The sequence below is a fragment of the Betta splendens genome, chromosome 4 (genome assembly GCF_900634795.4).
Source record: "Betta splendens chromosome 4, fBetSpl5.4, whole genome shotgun sequence".
In the NCBI taxonomy this organism is placed as follows: Eukaryota; Metazoa; Chordata; class Actinopteri; order Anabantiformes; family Osphronemidae; genus Betta; species Betta splendens.
Genome location: NC_040884.2, coordinates 2,064,799 through 2,086,802, shown reverse-complemented (window position 1 = coordinate 2,086,802; position 22,004 = coordinate 2,064,799). Strand labels below are relative to the sequence as shown.

General features: G+C 49.9%; 1 protein-coding gene and 1 non-coding gene across 2 annotated transcripts; both read right to left on the bottom strand.

The window, feature by feature from the left end:
* Positions 1–16,566: 16,566 nt before the first annotated feature.
* Positions 16,567–22,004, bottom strand: LOC114854400 (MAF bZIP transcription factor Aa). The gene is made up of 2 exons (XR_003785772.3): positions 19,686–22,004; positions 16,567–17,585 (listed from the first exon to the last, which is right to left on the bottom strand). It is a non-coding gene; the product is annotated as an MAF bZIP transcription factor Aa (transcript).
* mafaa (MAF bZIP transcription factor Aa) lies at positions 18,455–19,686 on the bottom strand. The gene has a single exon (XM_029148732.3). It carries the CDS (start codon positions 19,445–19,447, stop codon positions 18,512–18,514), a length of 936 nt encoding a protein of 311 aa, XP_029004565.1. The 5' UTR covers positions 19,448–19,686; the 3' UTR covers positions 18,455–18,511.

The following is a 22,004-nucleotide window of genomic DNA, read 5'->3' as shown; positions in this document are numbered from 1 at the left end:
CACTTTCATCCACCACCTCTCTCATCTGATCTCACACACTTTTTCACGCATTAATCTTTTCATTTAAGCTGTTTTTCAGCTGATGAAGTTGGGCTATTTTGATCTTGTGAGGACACACTGAGTTTGAACTGCCCCGTCTGTGGCTCTGCGTGTCACATATCTCCTGAGCCTCCATCTGTTTGAGTAAAACACAGGATAACGCGTAACGTCACGCCTCTCTTCAGCCCTCCGCTCCCTCCCGACTGCTCTTCTTATCCCCTCCATCACTCTCATTCATAATTTATCCGGAGGCTGATTTTTTGCCGACACAATCCCAGCGTAGCGGTGCAAACACTCTCTCCAGTTTCACTCGGGCATCGTGCTGTGTGGCCACTTCCTCCTGCAACAGGAAGCAGCTGTCGATAAGTACAGGAAGTGAAAACTGGCACCGGCCTCAGGTGAGTCTGTCCTCTTAGGTGTTAGATATCCCTTACCACCCATTCCTCTGAGATGGTCAGAAACACGGGATAATCTTACACCTGAATGGACAATTCACAGTCCAAGGTTCACAGTAACTGAGCAAATACAGAGAGACTCTATGACCTCACTTCCTGTGTATTATATTACTGGTATTAACTTGTTTCTTGATGTTGCACAGTTGTTACTGTGAATGTTTTTTACTGACTTTCTGATTAAGCTGCAAATTCGTGTTTAAAAGCATCAGCAGGTTATTTCAAATTGAATTATTTTATTATTCTATTATTGTATAAAAAAAAGGAAAATTTTTAACATCGATTTAGTGAAACAATATTTTATAAACAATGTATTCTATTCAGTTTATTGTTATATTGTCATTATATTGTTACATTGTTATATATTGTTGTATTTAATTGTATATATATGTATTTATATATATAAACTAACAATAACACTAACTTAACACACTAAACTAACAATACAATACAATACAATACAATACAATAAAACAATATAACAATGTATATATGTCCATTCAGACATATAAGAATAAGAGAATTATAATAAAATTATTATTATTATTAGTAGTAGTAGTATTAGTATTAGTATTAGTATTAGTATTAGTATTAGTATTAGTATTAGTATTTTTATTAGTATTAGTATTAGTAGTATTAGTATTATTAGTATTAGTATTATTATTGAATAAAATTAAATCACCAGAAAACTTAATTTAAAAACTTTAAGTTTAACATAAATTAACGTTACTTTTATTTTTGTTTCATGTTTGTTTTGTTTCATCCTGTAGAAATCTGTCTGCTTGAAATCCTACTCACATCATGTGGAGTTATTCTGAGACGTTACCGTAGCAGGTTGTAGCTTTGGAAAACACTCTCCAGACATAGAGGAAACCTGCAGCGACACCAGCGCTGCTGTTCACAGCTGGGAGGCAGCTTGTCCTGAGGAACTGCAGTAAACACACATATGATTAGTTTCTGATGTGCATCCTTGAAAACAATACTTGAAACTGCACATGTATGTTTGAGACAAGACTAATTATACAGCGCTGTTACGTATCTGGACTTTGTGAGTGTGCTTTAATGAAGACTAGGAGGAAAGAGACATTTATCACATTACAGTTCAAACAGCGATACTGTAATTAAACGAGTCAGTCGCTCCCATTTGCCTCCATTTAGTGGTATCACATTACTGATTAGTAAATGTGCAAATCAGCAGAGCTTCAGACGGCAGCGACCGCAGCAGCCTCACACACTCAGCTCAGCTTCAGCAACACTGGCTCCAGCGCTGCAGCTGGAGGGGAAAGGTAGAATCGCGGAGCTGCAACATCTGTCTGATTGATTGATTTGAGCAAAGTGAGAAATGAAGGGAGATAATGAGCCTCAGGCCTGACGCTCGTGGGGTTGAGGTAGTCATTTCCAGTGACTGACCAACAGGAGAGCAGGGATGGACATGAACCTGCGCACGCCTGCAGCCTCATGCAGCTAAAGGTAAACATTGAGGTGAGCGTGTGGGTTTTGGACACGAACAGACAGAGGGGGCTGCGCTGCTGAGAGCTTCATGTTCCTGTAGTGGCTGAGGTTAATTCTGTAGCAGCTGCAGGTTCTTGAAGGCAACGCCAGGCTCGGATTCAGTGTCTTGACTTTGCAGCAGTCGCAGCAGCGCGGTTTCATTCTCAACAGTCGATTGGACACCGACTCCCTGTTTCTCCTTGACCTCAGCACACACACAAGAAAACATGGGTGACGGGTGATTCCTCATATGTTCAGATCAGAGTCGTGGACTTGTTCAGCGTTGCTCCCTCAGAGGGCCATTAATGAGCGCTTCAATCAAAGGCGAAGGGCCGGAGGCGTGAGGTTCCTCTTCTCAGTGAGAGGCAGAAGTTCCTGTCTTCACAGTGGAATCCGTCAGCTTGGCAGACAGTGAAACAGAGAAGAAATAATTATCAGGCAGGCGGGAAACTAGCAGTTTAATTTTATTGCTCATTTCATTTTATTCACTTTTATGTGTTGCAAGATCATTTTTGCTTCTGTAGTTTAGTTTTAATGTATCCATAAAACTGGAAAAACTCATTATCCAGTGTGTAATCAAAAGGCCGCATTTATCATTCTCATTCAGTAATCAGATAATTGTTTCATGACGCAGCCGAATATGCTGTAACGCTCAATCTGAAGGATCAATGGAAATGTATTTACAGCGTAGCAGCGTCAGAAGGTGGACGAGCGCAGCTTCGCCTGGATTCTTCAGGTGCACAAGCATTTTCATGTCATGACCGTGGGGGGCTTATTTAAAATTAGGTTCAATTCTGGGGCATTAACTGACAGTGTGCTGAACTGCATTTTGTCTGTGAAACACCTGGAAAACACCACATCTTGAGCTTATTACTGTATGTGTGGACCAACACATACTGTAATGAACACAGGCCCGTCCTGCAGCATGTGACCGTCTGCTGCCCGTCGTCTCCAGCTCCTCCCCACGAGCCTCTCTCTCCCTCCTCTCTAGCGTTTGCGGTACCCAGGAGACAGTTTTCCGGACAGTTTTCCACAAGTGGGATGGGATGAGCTCCGCGTCTCTCACCCGTAAAGAGATGGAGTGAAAACCAGCTGCCTCAGCACCTGTCGGCCCCCAGTGAAAATCAAAATATCAATAAGCTCTTATAGCATTAAGGAAAATGCCTAAATCTGACACTTTCTCTCCGTCCATCCCTCCTCTCTACTTTGCCAATATCACTCAACCACTTACACTTGGCATGGGACCGCTGGAGAGTTTTACATGTACATTAAGAGAGGCTTTCTGCCTCTATTTGTCCTCCTCCGCCGCTTCCTCCTCTCCACTATATCTATTAAAGTAAATATATACTGGCTGGGCCGTGACACATGGTCCATCCTCATTCATTTTTGAGCAGGTGATTGACAAGTCTTGAGTTATAGCCACAGTTAAAGAAGAAGCCGCAGTTTGGCCAGACAGTCTGATAATAATGTTAATGTGTTACATGCAGTGAGGGAAAACAGCACAACTGTTTGTTCCTTTACAATAAAGTGGAATCAGTCGTAATCCCTGATTGTGAAAGCATCACCTGACCTGGTGAAAAAGTGCCGCGCCAAGGGAAAAAGGATGAAGACATGATACACATAAAAAGGCTGGAAAACTGAGCCGAATAAGCAAAAAGAGATATCACAGAGTGAGAGGAGTTTAAGTAGGGAATAAGGAATAGAAGACAAGAATGGCCTAGGGCAGGAAGGGGATAAAGAGAGGAAGAGAGGGATGAGAGAGAGAGAGTGGTGGTAAAGCTGAATGATTGCTCTGTGAGAATTATTATTGATGATTCAGGCTGTGTGAATTATTAATGGGAAGCGAAAAGCATCTTTGAACGTGTCTCTGACATTCAATACTGACAGAGATCAATGAGCTGGCGTAGACGCGATGGGGAGAGATGAGGGGAAAAATGAGGAGACCTTAAAGGGGAGGAATAAAAAAATTAAGGAGAAGAGAGGAGAGAAGAGAAGGCACGGCGTGTGTTTGGACAAGAGGAGTCCTTCAGATGGGGCTTGTCAAGAAGCTTTAGTGGAAGGACGAGGACGAGCCGGCCGGCGCTCAGGAGTCATGTGACAGTTATGAAGGTGATTGGCTGTGACATTGTCTTGGGTCTAATGCTCCTCCTCAGACACAGGAAGTAGGCGCGCACGGTCTCAGACTGTCCTCCTCCGTGCCGGCTGTCGTCTATGAGAGTACCTCCTTAGGTGGGTTCCTCATAACTCAAACTCCTTGATGGGCATTCCTTCGTTTGTCTGTGTCACCGCGTGGGTGACCTCCTCGAACGTCCGAAAGTAGGGGGTGTAGGATCACGAGGTGAAGGGGCGCTGTAGAGGTCCGAGGGAGGGCGAGGGAAGGGGGAAAGGTGGGGGTGTGGGGGTGGGTGTGGTGTAGGGGGCCATGGGATGGTGGGGGGAGGGGGATGAACGCGCTTTGGCGGGGTAGGGTCTGGGGGAGTGGGTTTCGATCAGTGTAACCCGGGCTCAGCGATCTCGGTGTCTGAGTGGTTTGTGGGTGGTCTCGTTTGTGGTGATCAGTGTCAGGCGGTTTGGAATGGCCCGAGTCGGAACGGGTGAAGTGTCGGTGTGCATGTGATGTGTGGGTTGCATGGATGTGTGTGGGTGTGTGTTGAATGGTGTGTGAGTTGTGTGTGTGTGTGTGTGTGTGTGGTGTGATGGTGTGTGTGTTGTGTGTGTGGTGATGTGGTGTGTGTGTGGTGGGTGCTGGGTGTGAGGTGTGGTGTGTCGGGGTTGTGTGTGTGAATGTGTGTGTGGTGATTGTGGGTTTGGTGTGTGTGGTATGTGTGTTGTGTGTGTGTGATTGTGTGTGCGTGTGTGGGTGTGTGCTGTCTGTGTGTGTGTGTGTGTGTGTGTGTGTGTGTGTGTGTGTGTGTGTGTGTGTGTGTGTGTGTGTGTGTGTGTGGGTGTGGTGTGGTGTCTGTGTGTGTGTGTGTGTGTGTGTCTGTGTGTGTGTGTGTGTGTGTGTGTGTGTGTGTGTGTGTGTGTGTGTGTCTGTGTGTGTGTGTGTAAGCATGTCTGTGTGCGTGCGTGCGTGCGTGCGTGCGTGCGTGTGTGAGTGAGTGGGGTCAGCGGGTCACACAGCAAAGCCTGATCCTCAGGGACAGACTGCCAGGGCCACTCAGCTGCTCCTCACGTACCGTTTGTTTGGTTCGTCAGTCCCACCGTCGTGGCGTGAGTGTCACGGTGCTGACACTAAAAGGGGACAGGAGTCAGTTCCTATCGCCACGGTAACAGACCGATGGGGAGACAGACGGACTCCAGCCGCCACACCTGATCATGTAGCAGGACGAGCTTCTTCTAAACAATCGGAGCTGCGCATGGAGCAGACTTTGTGTCTCCTGCAGTCACATTTACCAACATGTTTTCCCCACGTATGTTCACACACGACATCTGAAGGCCATATTCAGCCTCAGAGGTCAGCTCAGATCACGCAAGCAGGCAGCAGGAGGTGGAGAAGGGAGATTCCGAACAAAGCAGCGCTGCCTAAAGTAAAGGATGAACCTCCGTGACATAGATGATGTTTAACTGCTCTCAGAGCCAGGAGCACCGGGCGACGCTCAGCTCCCGTCTCAGCCAAGCTCGGATGCTGACATCTATGATCTGAGAGCAATGTGAGCAAAATCCAATGTTTCCGCCTGCTCAGTTCATCACGTACCGCAGGCTGCTGTGATAACGGCTGCACAGCGATGGCAGCTGTACCTGCAGCAGGAGAGTGAGCTGTAGACGTATTCATGCAGATGGTCTGATGTCACTCCTGATGCTGATCGCCTCTTCTAGCTCCTGTACGATGGACTGCAGGACACGGCGTGGTTAAAGCACCACACGTCTCCTGAGCTGCCGCTTGTCCTGCGTCTCCTGCTGTCTGCGTCCCCTGAGCTTTAATCCAAAGGGACACGTACGACTGACCCGGCGCTAAAGCGCTAACACACCGTCTGGCCCCTTTATAGCGGTTAAAGACAGGCGGACTATTAACCTGGCTCACCTCCACCTCCCTCACCCACACGCTCCTGTCACTCTCCCTCGACCCATCTTCCACTTCTCCATCAGTGCCTGGAATTGGCTGGGGGCGGAGGGGCTGCAGGGGTCCGCGGGTTAAGAGCAGGGTGGGCGGTTCATAAGCACGTGGAGCACCGTACCGACCGATACGACCTCGTAAAGGACGCCTTCTGTGTCCAGTGAAGGCCTCCCGTATCGTAATCTTTCTACTACATTTATCAATGATGAGAATAAGCTTCCGTGAGGTTGGAGCCTGACAGAGCAAGCTTCACCTGATCACCTGTTGGTTTACAGGGTGTCAGCAGGCGAGCAGCTCTGAGCATCACTGTGGTGTGAACGGTTTATTGCTATTTCAGCCACAGCAGATACCTTTTTCTATACGTGGTTGTTATGTGATGTTAAAATCTTAACCCCAGTTTTACTAAACCCAGTAAAACGTCCAGAGCATGATGAGCTGACCCACATGTGGGGCTGTGTTCATCATGCAGTGATTATGGGCCCAGTGCTGGTAGTGTAATAAGTGGTGTGTTAAACCTTATATAATATTTCTGGACAGATCCCGTAAAGAGTAGTTAGGTTGAATAGTTCTGTGTTTGGCCTCGTCCTGTGGTTGACCACAGGTCTTCAGGTCACAGCCTCCGCAGTTCTATGGATGATTCATCTGAACAAACCCACAGGATCCTGGTCTCTAAGCAGGAAGCGTAGTGACCGTCTTCATCCAAATCACACTATAATATTTGTCACATTTGTTCACAGGCATCTGATGTAAATCATTGTCCTCTCTGATCGACGGAGCGCCTCCAGTTGAGGGAAGACAGATCGCTCCTCATTCCCAATATGCATCATTTGCCCTGTTCATGGGGTGTTCGCTAAGAGGAGCCCTTCAGACACACGATGAGGCGAACGGGGGTCTCAGACGCCAGTGGAGAGTGGCAGCGGAGTCCCCATAAAGCCAAGGTTAATACGCTGCCTCTCCATCCATCGCTGAGCAGCTGAACGAGGGGACTTCGTGGGGGTGGTGCTGGTGACCACTTTCAGCCATATATCTACGTGTGATGAAGGGGGAGGGGAGGAGCGATACAGTAGAGGGAGAGATGGGGGGTGGGGAGGGTCCGCATCGCCCCATTGTCTCCCCAAGCACCCATAAAGGGCGTAGGAGGCGAGGGATCATAAGCCTCGTTTGCCAAGAATTATGGCTGCCAACAGGAGGAGCGAGCACACAGCAGGACAGGCCAGTAACAACTCAGGATGTAGTTGTCACGGTAACAGGCAGGCGCTGATGCTGGCGGGGTCAGGGGAGATCCTAGGTGGACAGCAGCCAGGACAACACAGCGCTGTCTGAGAGCACAGTAGAGACATCACTGTCGCCGGTGATCAATGGTCAGCAGAGGGAGGGGAAGCGTTTAGCCTCCACCCAGAGAACGGGAGGCAGAGCTGCATGTGGGTGGATGCAGAGGGGCCACACACTCGCCTCAGTAACTGCGTTCTGAGCAGTGACACTGTAAACACATCTGTGCTCCTCAGAACTGATGAAGAACGAGTCCTGCGTGTGGTTACAAAGGTTTAATGCTGAGGACCAGTAGGACTGACGCCCTTCAGACGCCCTCTGTCCATGAGAGAACCTGAGCGGTGGACGACGGGCGCAGCTCCTTCAATCAAGCGAAGTGAAAGGACTGTGAGAGAGAAAACAGGGCGCTGGTCTTCTGCCACACAGGCGTCAGGCTCAGCATCACCACGGCGCCGGGTGCAGCAGACCCAGCGCCAGTGAAGCCTCCTGTGAAGGGAGCTCTGATCATTCCGTTGCTGTGTGTTGTGTGTGTGTGTGTGTGTGTGTGTGTGTGTGTGTGTGTGTGTGTGTGTGTGAGTGTGTGTGTGTGTGTGTGTGTGTGTGTGTGTGTGTGTGTGTGTGTGTGTGTGTGTGTGTGTGTGTGTGTGTGTGTGTCCTTCCTCCCAGCTGCCTTGTGACAGGCATGTCACTGTTCTCTCCCCTCCTTTCCTCCCGTCACTGCTGCTCTGCATGTCTCACAGGGTCATTTGCCTGTTCAGATGAGATTATGAGCTATAATGGAGGAGGTGTGGAGTGCTGAGACAAGGAGAAACGGCCCAGCGTGCAGATAGGAGATTTGATGGTTAGTCGATAGCTCTCCTCCTTCATCAGAGAGAGAGGAGCCGGGAGGCGGGCGAGCACGGGCCTTGGTATTATATAGGAAATGCATTATTTTTGAAGATTACCTGAAACGGTCTCAGAAAATCATTTTAGCATGAACTAACCTTGAACATTCCCATACTTATGTAAATGATCGCCATCAGTGGCAATCAATGAATGGAAAAGCCTTGAGGGTCTTAAATGTTACTGAGAACGTTTTCGATTTAAACAAGGTTTGGTTCTCGGGTTGGTTGTAACAGCCTTGTAAGACAAGACGAGGGGTCACATTGGCAGCGAGCTCAACCTTGTTTTCATAATGACCACAGGAATCTGTTTAACTGATGATGTATCTGCTGTATTTGTACTGATAGACTGGGTGAAACTGCATGAGTCTGTTTATGTTTAGTATCAGCTGGATTGTTTGGTTTCAGCTCTGGGACATTTAGTAAAGCAGCAGTGGCCTCCAGAATAAAACCAGCTTCAGCTTTTAGACCAAAGGAAAACTTTAATCAGAAGCTCGGTGCCGTTTGTTGATGTGACGACCACTCACAGCAGCTCAGTGATCCTGTGAGTTTCTTTACTGTTAACAAGGCACTACACACAAATACACTGTATTTCTTGCTATATAAGGACTCAGGTCCTTTATCTCATTAACTCTGTAGGATGATGACAATAAACACAACTATGCTCCAAACTGGTTCCGATTTTTTGCTTCCTGAGCTTTGTTACAGTTCAAGGTGAACGTCTCCTGTCCCCGTTGTCTCCAGGTTCTCACGCCAGCAGACGCTCTGAGCTGGTCCAGCTCTGAAGGCCGGCGGCCTGTGCGTGCTGAGCTCCCACTGAGGAGCTCCCACTGAGGAGCTCAGTGTGTAGAATGCATGTGAGTGTGTGCAGCCTGAGTCCATCGGCTCCACTGCGTCCGTTAAACGTGAGGCACCGATGGAGCTCATTCATATTTATCCACATGCATCTGGATGCACAGCTGCTCCAGAGCCCCACACACACACACACACACACGCACGCACACGCACACGCATGCACGCACGCACGCACACACACACACACACACACACACACACACACACACACACACACACACACAGACACGCTGCTTGTTAGACTTTACTAACATACAAATCATCAGCTGGAAATGTGGAGAATCACGAGCATTTAAATGTTTGGAAGAAAAATCAGTTAGACATCAATACACAAGTCAAGCAACACAGAACACAGATATTAACTGATAAGTTCAGAGCAGAAAGTTCTGAGTGAACAAAAGTCATTTATAATTAAATAAACATTACACAAAAACTAAACAGGAACCAAAGTTTCCGCATCGAGACAACGAGGGACTTTTCACCGTGACACCGTGAAGCACGACCTCCTGTTGTTTCTGGAAGCAGCGTCCTGTTGGAACTCGACTTCAGAAGCAGCTCAGCGTTTCTGCCTGTTTGTGGAGACTCACGTCGACACTTTGCATCAAAACAGGTTTGTTTTCTTCTTATTTGCTTACGTCCCCTCCCCGTTCTAACACATTATTACGTTTGCCCTCCCACCATATTAACCCCCTCACACACACACACACACACACTCTCGCCTCTGACACCCTGATCAATTCCCCATCAAATCCTAATGCTCCGGTTTAACTCAAGTGTGGCATCTTAATTAGAACGATAACTGCACGCTGTCAGGGTCATCGACTGCGTCGGACGCCAACCAATGCCTATCATCGACAGGCTGCCAGAGAGGACAGACGGACAGAGAGGACAGATGGACAGAGAGAGAGACAGACAGAGAGGACAGACAGGACAGAGAGGACGGACAGACAGAGAGGACAGACGGACAGACAGAGAGGACAGACGGACAGAGGGGACAGATGGACAGAGACGAAGACAGAGAGGACAGAGGACAGGGGACAGATGGACAGAGAGAGAGACAGACAGAGAGGACAGACGGACAGAGAGGACGGACAGACAGAGAGGACAGACGGACAGACAGAGAGGACAGACGGACAGACAGAGAGGACAGACGGACAAAGGGGACAGATGGACAGAGAGAGAGACAGACAGAGAGGACAGACGGACAGAGGGGACAGATGGACAGACAGAGAGGACAGACGGACAAAGGGGACAGATGGACAGAGAGAGAGACAGACAGAGAGGACGGACGGACAGAGGGGACAGATGGACAGAGAGAGAGACAGACAGAGAGGACAGACGGACAGAGAGGACGGACAGACAGAGAGGACAGATGGACAAAGGGGACAGATGGACAGAGAGAGAGACAGACAGAGAGGACGGACGGACAGAGGGGACAGATGGACAGAGAGAGAGACAGACAGAGAGGACAGATGGACAGAGAGAGGACAGACAGAGAGGACAGACGGACAGAGGGGACAGATGGACAGAGAGAGGGGACAGAAGGACAGACAGAGAGGAACAGACGAGAAGGTAGAGGAAGAGGAGACAGACAGAGAGGTGGAGGAGACGGGTTCCCTCAGGAAGGAGAGTGAAGAACAGGAAGTCTGGAGGAACGGAATGGAGCGAAGCTCCGGTCTCACTGTTCCGTCGTTACGAGCTGCTCTGGAGGAGAACGCTTTTAGGACGAGAAGGAAGGAGGCAAAACATGAACGAAAAGGAACAGAAGCCGAATGAATGCAAATTAACCGTAACAACAGGAGCCTGGATCATCCTTCACACGCTCAAACAGGGAACTCCCTCCTGTTCAACCTTTGGTGGCGATTTGTCCACTTGTTTTTTCAGAGCAGTGATGAAAGAAGGAAGACGGAGTGAACGGAGAGTGGAGCAAGTTTCCCTTTATGTGTCAAATGAAGAAATCAATAAATCATAGTGGCCTTTGACGGTTGTGGTGCTGCTCATGGACTATTTATGAGGCTGTCGCCGCCGTCGCCCGCTCTCTCGCTCGCTCTCTCGCTCGCTCGCTCGCTCTCTGGGCGTGTGCTGCTTGTTTGTGGGTGAGAGCACCCGTCTGAAATATTTACATGTTTGCGTGCGTTTCACACCAGACGTGTGCCCGGCAGCGAGGGCTCGTCCACCACACGCTTTGCTCTGTGTGTTCGTATGTGACTGTGGCTTCACGTTCGACGTCGTGTTCATCGCAGCCGAGGGAGCGCTTCCACCCTTTGGTGTTGGTGGATCGCGACATTTCACTAATGAGAGCCGTGACTTTATAACCTCGGCTGAGGATGAGACTTGTCCTTCTGCACAAAGTCAACACACCCCAGCGATGGAAGTAGCTCACTTCCAATTACGTCCTTTATTCTGAGCAGATGCTTTTTGAAAAACTTCTCAGTTAAACAACATGATGAAAACAGTTAAACTAAACACAATGATCCAAAAACCTGCTGTTTGGTTCTCGGACGTGAGGGAGGACGGCGGCTGAAGCTGAGCATCAACATCAACACTGGAATCAAGTCGACCAACACTGAAGCAGAGCGAGGCAACAACAAGCGCAACCACAGCAGAGACGAGACGAGAGCATCTGGCCCCAAACTGCCAACACGCTTCACCGCAACACACGGCTCTAAATGAAAAAGCAAAATGTCACACAAGCGGCTGCTTCTCTGGTTTCTCCGTTTCCGCGTCCTCGCCTCCGCGTGACGGCTCTGTCACCGAGCGACGGTTGCCACGACGGCTCCAGCGCCGCGGCTCGTCTCGTCTGCTGGCGCCGGCGGCAGCGCTGAGTCTGCACTGCTGCACCGCAGGAACTTCTCCATTCTGTTTATTTCTCGCCGTCTTTGTTAAACGAGCTAAATGAGGACGAGCGCTTCTTTTGACTGCAGCCCAGTTTAAGTTACACGGCAGAAGAAAGAGCGCGTGGTTCTTTCTGCCGCTTTGACGCACAGCACGACTCAGTGTAGGTGCTTTTCACTCTCTGATTCTCACGTTGGAAGTTTATTGAGAATAAACTTTCCGGAGTTGGACGCATCAAACTTCTCCTGAGCTGTTTCAAGGCTGCATCTTAACCACCGAATGTCCCCTCTCTGCTTCTTCCACAGTGTTGGAGAAACAGCTGACAGTGAAGCGATCCCGATTCAGTGAAGTCTTCACTGCAGAAGATGCAACAAGGAAAGAGCGTAGGTCAAAGGTCAGGAGCAAACATCAGGGATGTGTGTAGGTTCCATTGGCATCAACCACTTTTCTCCTTTTTCAGCCAAGTCACAATGTGTGAATATGAATAAACACAGGTTTCAGTGGAAGTACTGAAGCTCCTTCTGTGTGATCATAGGTGGTTGAAGTGTATGTGCCTAAACATCATCAGACCTGATGTAGAACCCTGCAGAACCCTGCAGAACGCCTTGCCCTGCGTTCTGCAGGGTTCTGTGCGCTGACCTGCACAAAGCAGCGACCTCCTGCTGACACGGCGCCGCTGCTCCTCTCCTCCTGCGTGACCAGCGCCACGGAGTCTCTGCCTCTGGGTTCTGTGTCAGCGACGCTTTGACGAGGTGTGCGACGGCGCTGGCACCGTGTCGGCGCATGACGTTCCGCCTCAGGACTGAAGGGAGTCATTCAACCCGGCCACACGCTGGTCTGGATTCATGCGGTTTGACAGTGATGCAGTCATGATGAACCTGAGGGTGCAGTTAGTGCCCTGAAGTCCAGGGGGCGTTGAGACGTGAGGCCTGGTTCTCAGACAGGTGAACATCTGTGCACATCTGCAGAGAGAAGGAAGCAGCGGGTGAACGAGCTCCTCGGCATCTACGGCCCCACTGTTTGAACCCAGCTGAGGGAGCAATTTACTTTTATCTTATGTCTGAAGTCAGATTTTAAAGCCCGCGTCTATTTTTAGAGTGAAACCACAGCACCAGCAGGCAAAAAAAAACGTGCAAGTTGCAGTTGGACTCTGTTGAGATTCCGGTCCAGAAGCAGCGGCTGGAGCGTGTGCTGCAGGGAGCCGGCTGTGGTGTGGCTGCAGGCCAGGCTGAGTGGAATAATTGATTGCCGATTGACCCTCCACTGCCACGGAGGACAGTCCTCTGCACTGCATTACTGCACAGGCTGCTCTGGTCAACAGCACGTTCACATCCCTCTGCTTCCCACAAACCGCAGCCGCAAACCAGCAGCTACGATGAAAACAAAGAGGCCACGTGACCTGTGACAGAGAATGAGTTCAACTCCACAAGGAGTGACTGGTTGATTTTAGAAGCTGCTGAGTCACCTTCTCTCTCTCACGGTGAGGAGGTGAAACACGGAGGGAAGTGATAGTGGTGGTTTGAGGGATTCAGCAGGAACTCGACCCCTCGTTAAAAGGTTGACTCAGTAAATGGCCGCGTGACCAGCGTCAACAGGAAACAATCACATGACGGAAATTCTCTTTAAGTGAAGATCTGGCAGCGAACGACGAAATGAAAGTGCAGCTGAGATGCGAAAGGTGCAAAAGGATCTGGTGAAAACCAGCAGAGCTGCAGTTGATCTGCGTTTACCTGCAGGTTGCTGCCTTCCTCCTCCTCCTCCTCGTTTACAGATCTGCACATCATCCCCCCGGTCTCATTTATTTGTTTGTTTGCTGGTTTGGTTTGTTTATTAGTGTATTTTCAAAGCACAGGACAAGGCCAGATTTGCTGTTTGGGCATATTTTCTCCTGTGATAGCATGTTTGAATTTGTCTACTCAGCATGCGGCGTGTCAGAGTGTGTGTGTGTGTTTGTGTGTGTGTGTGTGTGTGTGTGTGTGTGTGTGTGTGTGTGTGTGTGTGTGTGTGTGTGTGTGTGCGTGCAGCCCGTGGAGGCAGGGGTCGCAGCAGCAGCACGGCGCCACCGCTGCCAGATTGCTTTGGTGGGCGCATCGGGCCTGGACCCCGGATGGAGCCGCCCCCCGCGTCCCCTCCTGCTCCGCGAAGGCTCCTGGCCCCAGGTCACTAACTCAATCACCAGATCAGGAGTAATAATTATTAATACCCTGTGAGCGTTAACAGCGCGCAGGTGATTTATCAAAAACGTCAATTACATTTTGTGCAGGGTGACAACTTTTTAAAGCGGAGGCCGTCCCTCGGGAGCAGGTCTCTCAGTTCTGCTCTGCTTTTAGCGCGTGGAGCGTGTGAGCAGGCGCTAAATGCAACTGCTCCACCTGCGACAGTATGTTTAATACCAGCGCTTAAAAATACCAGCATTCATCAGTTGCTTTTCTGTGTCACGGCCCCATTGGTCCAGTTCGGGTCGTTTGAATTATAGACAAAGAGGCGTCAGGATTAAGTTCATTTTAACTGTGTGTGAGTTCACACTGATCAACAAGAGCTTCTGTTGCACTGAAGCAGGATGGACTCAAAGTTAAAGCTCCATATAAACAACACATCTCACGGAGCAGCTCCTGCTGAGCTGCCGCTCTCCAGAGTCTGTGGACACTTCACTTTGACTTTTTATAACCAAAATAGCAGGTGAAGGAGGAGGCCTCACTGTTATCAGTCTTATTAAAGGGCTGTATGAGCTGCACACAGTGCTGGTCGGGATCTGTTTATGGTGTGTGTGTGTGTGTGTGTGTGTGTACTGTAGGTAAGCAGAGCCGAAGAGACGCTGACTGTGTTGAATCTCAGCAGCAGCAGCTCCAGACGCCAGAGACACACTGCACCTCTCCCTCGCCCTGTCTCTCTCTCTCTCTCTCTCCATCCTCTTCTCTGCTTCACTTGTTTTGTTTCTCAGATGCGGCTCAGATGGACTCTGCCCTGATTTATGGAAAGAAAAGCCCACAGTACAGTCATGGTGATCTCTATCTCAGCCTCGCTCTCACAGATTGCAGGTTCCTCCGTTCCAGTGCATCTGCTGCTGTTCTAAGTGCACACGCTCTCAGGCTCTCAGTGAGGTGACGGCTGTCACACAGCTCACCGTTTCCTCTGAGTCAGCGAAAACAGAAAGAGGAGGAGAGTGATGGAGAGAGGACGAGGAGGAGGACAGAGGTATTAGGACAAAATTAAAATCTGAGGTGAGAGATGGAAGTTTTTCCCTAAGATTTAACCACTCAGCGTTTTAGTTGGTGGACAGAATGACAGAGGCGAAGCTGTGCACGTGGAGCCCCTCCAGTTAATGTGTATCTGTATGACCAGGCTGAGAAAACACGTGAAGGTTGTATAGAAATGACCTAATGTGAGGATTGTTTCCTCTGACACAAGGAATCCACGGGAAACCACCATCTCTCTGAGGGAAAACTGTGGTTTGTTGCTGTCAGTTCCAACTTGATTTAATGAGGGAGTTTTAATAAGTCACACACACCAACGGCTGCAGACGCTGATCGGCGGCTTCCTGACGCAGACCATCCCCGACCTACTGGTTTCCACTGCCCCCCCCCCACACACACACACACGTTATGTCGAGATGGTCTGACAGCGGTGTCACATCAGGCATCAACCAGACGCGCTCACAGCGAAGGACAGACCACTTAACGCATCAGGGCGCGTGCGTGAGCGCGCAACCACGGTGGGCGCCCAGGACGTCCACCCTCACGGTGCGTTAGCGCGACGCGCACACCGCTTTCATCCATCCATCACCGGCGGACGAGGTGCGCACAGGCCGCCTGACAGGCGCAGCGCAGCGGCCGGAGCCTCACGCCTTCACGGAAAAGCTGGAAATGCGAGTACGAGATGGTCCCGGAGGTCAGAGCCGCTCCCGACAAAACGCTGTCAGGACAACGCGCCTGCACCGGACACACACACACACACACACACACACACACACACACACACACACACACACACACACACAAACAAACAATCAATAATCTATATCTGCTGATGACTCGAGTCAGAACCATCGAGTCAAAGCACGAAACATTATTCAAATGAAAAAAAATATGAATACACATATATGAGCATAGCTGCCTTTTCTAAGCCTATAACTACTACTGCCGTAATACTGCCATAATAATAATAATAATAATAATAATAATAATAATAATAATAATAATAATAATAATAATAATAATAGATTTATAATATATAATATATTTTACTTAATAATACATACTTATACATAATACTTAATAATATCGTTGATATTTATAGATTCAGCTAAATTAATTTGCCATTTTTTACTGCTGCGTAATTTCTTTTCGACGTTTGATCGGCGCGGTTAAAACGGAACCTGTAAGTCGTTCATAATTATTTTATTTCTTACATTTTTCGAATATTGTGATTTGGCTTTTAAGATAGTTTAATAATAAATGACGGCTGATTTTATGGCTTCACGGGCCTTTTTCATTAGTCGTTTTTCAGCACACTCACGCAGCTGTAGTGAAGCCAGGCGGCCTAAAATAACAAACTTGCTTCGACTAAATTTCTGACATTCTTACATAAAGTTCAAGTTTAATAATTCAGGAGCAGGACGCTTTTATTGTTTTCCATTTTTCAAAATAACCCCAGTGTGTGAGAGTGACGGCAGCTGCAGCCTGACAGATTTGGGACAGAACTTTTTATTAAACATTATGAAAACAAGATTCTCAACAACGTTCCACTTTGTAGGTTTTTCACTTGTTGACACGTTAGGACACGTTCATTGAATAAATATAGAAATTATATGTACAGATATACATTAACAGCACTGTGCAGAAGTTGGCTTCCGTTTCCATCTCCCTTTATTATTGCGGTCTTTAAAATCTAATTATTTTCAGGCTGATAAATGATGATTCACATTTGAAGGAGTGTATCAAACCACAACAATCAACTTATAACAAAGCAAAGAGGTAAATTGTTGTTGGTCTAAATATAAGAGAAAAAAATATTTGCACGTGCTGCGAGGATTGTAATTTCAATTTATATCGTTTTTTGGGGGGCGCTCAAACGAATCGATCTGAGATTCGGGCAGCCAGAAATAAGCAACAGCCGTTTATTGAAAGGTTTTAGTTGCTCCTCCGTTGCTTCCGATCGGACTTTTAACGTGTTCAACCTCTCTTCCTGCGCGCCGTCGCCGTCCAACAGGTAGGCTCAACATCGGACACTTCTGCACAATATTGCACATATATCTAGGCAGCAGGAAGCACACGAGCCAGAGATTTCTTGTTGACAGAATAATGCATCAAGTTCCTCCTTCGCTCCCACCAGGCAAAAAGTCATTCAGTCAATCAAGCATCCTCCTAACAGACAAGCTCTCATTAAGACGCAGAGCTGCAGAGTGGACGCGCAGGCTCTGCGGAAATGTGTCTGCAAATATTTAAAGTAAAAAAAATTAACTCTTATTAACGATCGTGTTGGTGCATAGAGTTTTAGCAGCGAATGCAATCCTTATCCGTCTGATACACTAAATGACTAAAGCTCACCTCGTCAAATCTACACCCAGGATTTAAGAAAGTACCAGATCAAAGGTCCTGTGGTTAGAAAACGCAGCGCTCGTCCAGTCTGATCTCTTCTTAGTGCAGTATAGGTTCGCCTTTGACGTTACACATGTTCAGTAGGAGGATACCATAGACGATGTGCATGCTGTAACATACAAACATTTGTATTAAGACGTTTCGAAGAATCCAAGCAACAAAAGCAGTTTTCGTTAAAAAGAGAGAAGATAAAATAACACAGTTAACCGTTTTTCTCTACACGTTATGTACAGGTGGAAATAAATACAGTCTAAAATCTGGCTCAGTTAATCTCTTTTTGTCGTTTTCCTTTTCTTTTTAAAACAATAGAAAATTTGATTGAAAATAGCAGTTACAGACGCATTCATTTTTCGCAGTAGCAGATTGTTTTGCATTTTTAGTCCGCAGTCCTGGCACCTCTGGGGGGGGGGGGGGGGGGGGGGGGGGGGGGGGCTGTGGGAAAACATTTCTGTGGGATTTTGCATACCCAGGCCTTACGGGGGGGGGGGGGGGGGGGGGACCATGGGCCATGCTTTCCATACAGATGACTGGAGGGTACCATACATGTCCTGCATGCAGGGTTGCAACTAGCGGCGGGAAACTACAGACTTGCAAGTTTTAAAGTCACTTTCTCTGCATCACAGCTCGTCCGAGTCTCAGTCCGTCGACTTTACTGTGTTCAGAGAAGCGTCTCAGTCGAAGCTGACCCTTAAAAATCCCGCTCCCCTCAGCGTTAAGACAAATTCATCTCTCTGAATTAAGACAGTCACGTCGCGCGTCAGGGCGGTTCGGTGAGACTTCTGACCCGGTTCTGCTGCTGGGCAAAGGATCCACGTGCCCACACCCCCGCAGCGCTTGCAGAAAGTTGGGAAAGCTCATTGTTAAGACGAAACGCGCACAAAGGTCGCTGCAGTGCGCGTTTAACGCTTATTAGTTACGAGTCGTTTTCTGTCGAGGGAGAAGCTGTAAACAAAACACAAAGGCAGAAACGTATAGATGGATGACTTGGAGGGGGCAGGTCACAGTCTATGCTACAAATCAGCCGTCCACAGCCGCTCACATGAAGAAGTCGGTGCCGGGCTGCTTCGCGGACGGATCTCTAGTGTTCGCCGGTCCGCCGGCGTTGTAGGACCGGCTCGCCAGCTTCTCGTACTTCTCCTTGTACAGGTCCCGCTCCTTGGCGAGGCGCGCCACGTCCGCCTTCAGCTGCTCCACCTGGTTCTGCAGCGTGCACTTCTCGGTCTCCAGCATGTGCCTCTGCTGCACGCGCTTGAAGCGGCAGGACTGCGCGTAGCCCCGGTTCTTCAGCGTGCGCCGCTTCTGCTTCAGCCGGATCACCTCCTCCTTGCTGAAGCCGCGCAGCTGCCGGTTGAGCTCGCGCACGGTCATGCTGACCAGCTGCTCGTCGGAGAAGCGGTCCTCCAGGCGCGCGTGGTGGCCGTGGTGGTGGTGGTGGTGGTGGTGGGCCTGGTGGTGGTGGGCCGCCGACGCCGTGGACAGGTCCTCCCCCACGTACTGCGGGCCGCGGAAGCCCTCGTAGGCCTGGTGGTGGTGGTGGTGGTGGTGCGCGTTGCCGATGAGCGCCTCCACCGCGTCCTCGGGGGTCAGGTTGAGCGCCTCGGGGTTGATGTGGTGCTGGTAGCTGGGGATCCAGTACAGGTCCTCCAGCTGCGGTTTGCCGGCGCCGCCGTGGTTGTTGGTGCCGCCGCTGTTGTTGCTGCTGCCGCCGCCGCCGTTGACGCCGCTGGAGAGGCTCTGGTTGGGCTGCGCGCCGGGGCTGGGGGCGCAGAAGCTGGGGGACGAAGGCACGGATGAGCAGGGCGTGCTGATGGGGGTGGAGGAGAGCGACCCGGACGGGAGGCGGTGGCAGTAGCGGTCGGCCTCCGGCGGCTCCTTCTTCACCTCGAACTTCATCAGGTCAAAGTCATTGACGTACTCTATGGCCAGCGGGCTGTTGGGCAGCTCTGCGCTCATGGCGAGGTCGGTGGCCATGTCAGTCCATGCGACGACTCCTGCCCTCACGGCCAAACCGACGGCGGGGAGCCCTCTCGGATACAGATTGCGAAGAGGAATCAAAGCCTGTGCGGTGTATATATAGACGCACGCACGCACGCACGCGCCCGCCCGGTGCGTGGAGCTGCTGCAGAAACTTATTAGGCTGCTAGTCCCTAAGATAACGTCTATATATAGTAGCGTGAATATACGTATGCATGTAAATGAACTTGTCCACCTGCCAGTGCGCCTCCGCTCGAAGCGCTTGTTGACAACTTATCCCAGGTCAAATGCAGGAGCCCCCGAAGCGGCTGAAACTCGAGCCTGGCGAATTTGGAGACAGCAGCCCGTCCTGTCCTCGCTTTACCTCTGCAGCCCGCTCGCCTCCGCGTGGTTGACCGTCCTCCGTTCGGCTCTGCGGAGTCCTCCGTCCGGACTCCTACAGATGTTTTGCGGGCATCCTTTCGTTTGCAGCTCGACGCTGAGGTCACTGCAGCATGGCCGTGATTTAAAGTTTCTAGCGCGCTCGCAGCAGCGTGCGTCCGTCACAGCGGGCTGCGCAGGCGCGCGTCAAGAAGGGCCACGAGCGTCCCGGGGACTCCAAACGGAAGGACACGTGCACAAGTTCTTAAAGTTCGTTTGAACTCGAGATGAAGCTTAAGTTGCAGATGGTTCTCCCAACGCGAGGACAGGGAAGTGTGGCCCGCTGGAGTTGTGCTCAGTCCAGATATTTCACTCAAGCGGCGTCTACTCACGGTGCAGTCCCCCTTCACCGGCGCACTCTGTCGGTCTTATGTGTGGGACTGTGTGTGAGAGGATTATTATGCAAGAGGTGATAAATTCCAATTGTTTTTTTCCTCTAAAGGCCCTCAAATTGCTTTAAGAGCTTCTTGGGCAACCACGCAGTGTCACTGAGGCGCTGGAAGGCAATCTGCACTTATAAAGGCGGCGTGGACCGCGACCCTCCCACTCAGAGGTGTGACGGGCCAATGGGAGGGGACCGCAGCGGAGGATTTGCATTATCCTATAGCAGCTCCTCTACACTCAGCGGCAGCGGACCGCCGGGAAGAGCCGAGCGGGCACGAAGCGAGCGGAGCCGGGACGCACGGAGAACAGGTGCAGCAGATCCCCCCTCTAGTGACCGAGCAGGTGCTACTGCACGACGCAGCCGGAGAGAGGCCAGCTCCGGCGGCGCTCACGCACAAATGTTTAGTGGGAGCCGAGAGGCGCGTTCCACCTGCTCAGGAGCGGGTGTCACTTACGTAATGAGTCGGTGCGCGTGCGTTCAGAGGTGACAGAAAAGAAAATCATTCTCATGCCGTCAGGTTGAACAGCCAAAGATCTTTACATTGATTTTTACAATAGTGCGTTAAAGATTTCAAAAGTTAAAAAGTGGGCAAAGCTCAGACCATAACATTATTAAAGCCCAAACTGATGACGGTGTCCTGCGGTCTGGCTGGTCACTGCACCGCGGCGCAAATGAACTGAGAGCAAGATTCACAATGGCACCTAATCAAACGCTTCTCTGGTATTGGCTTTATTAAAAAGAGCTTACGGTGTCCTCTTTACTCGTTTAGGCTTCAGGAAGCCTGAGGATGTTTCAGACACCACAAACCACCTAATCAATCAATCACTGATCGATTGAAGGCCGAGCGCTCCTTTGCCTAAAAAAAAAAAAAATCAATCGGCATTTCCGCGGGGCAGAAGAGGCCGCAGCGTGGCTGCAGAAGGGTTAAGTGTGATTGGACAGCCCTGGCGTCGCTCGTGAGGGGTTTCATTCCCAATTAACCGCAAATTGCATCCCGCCTCATCTCTGCGGATCGACGGATAATTAAGACCCGCCGCGTGCGTCTCCATTCCGGCCACATTTGTCTCATATTGTGAGGAGAGAGAGGCTGTGATTGGGGTGAAGCAAATCGGAGCGGAAGGTTGAGTGGGACGTCGATACCGGTAATAAACTGTCATGAAGCGACTTGAAACGGGACACCGCCGCACCTGACTCCTTTAGCCTGTTCAGCAGTGCCCGCCCCCGGGGCCCCATCTGCACCGATAAATGAGTGATATATCTGCGGAATAAAGTGCCGATCTGCGGAAAAACAGGTGGCACTAAGTTTAACCTGGTCAGATGCGCACAGGAAAACCTTGCGCAGCTGCTGAGCTTTACTTCCCGTCCGAACTGGCCATGAAATACGCGCCCCTCCCGCCTCAAATGTGCTGGCGAGGATGAAAAGATGGGTTTGAGATGAAGGGACAGAAATCATATCTAGGTATTTGAAGTTTAGGTGCGCTAAGTCATTAGGAGAGGCCCTTTCTATGAAATAAGCAGGACTGGCCTTCAAACGCCCAGCTAAGCACTCTGCATTGAAATGGCACGTTTAAGAAGATCTGCTGTGGTCCATTCATTGTCAGGGGAAGGGGAGCGTCTGCGGCCGAGGGCTTGAGACATCAATTTTTTAAGTCGGGTTTTCATTGTGGCTTTGAATACTGGGACTTCGCTGTACGTGCAGTTCTACCGATTTAAGCAAAATGGACATCAGCAAGGTGGAGGATCGACGGT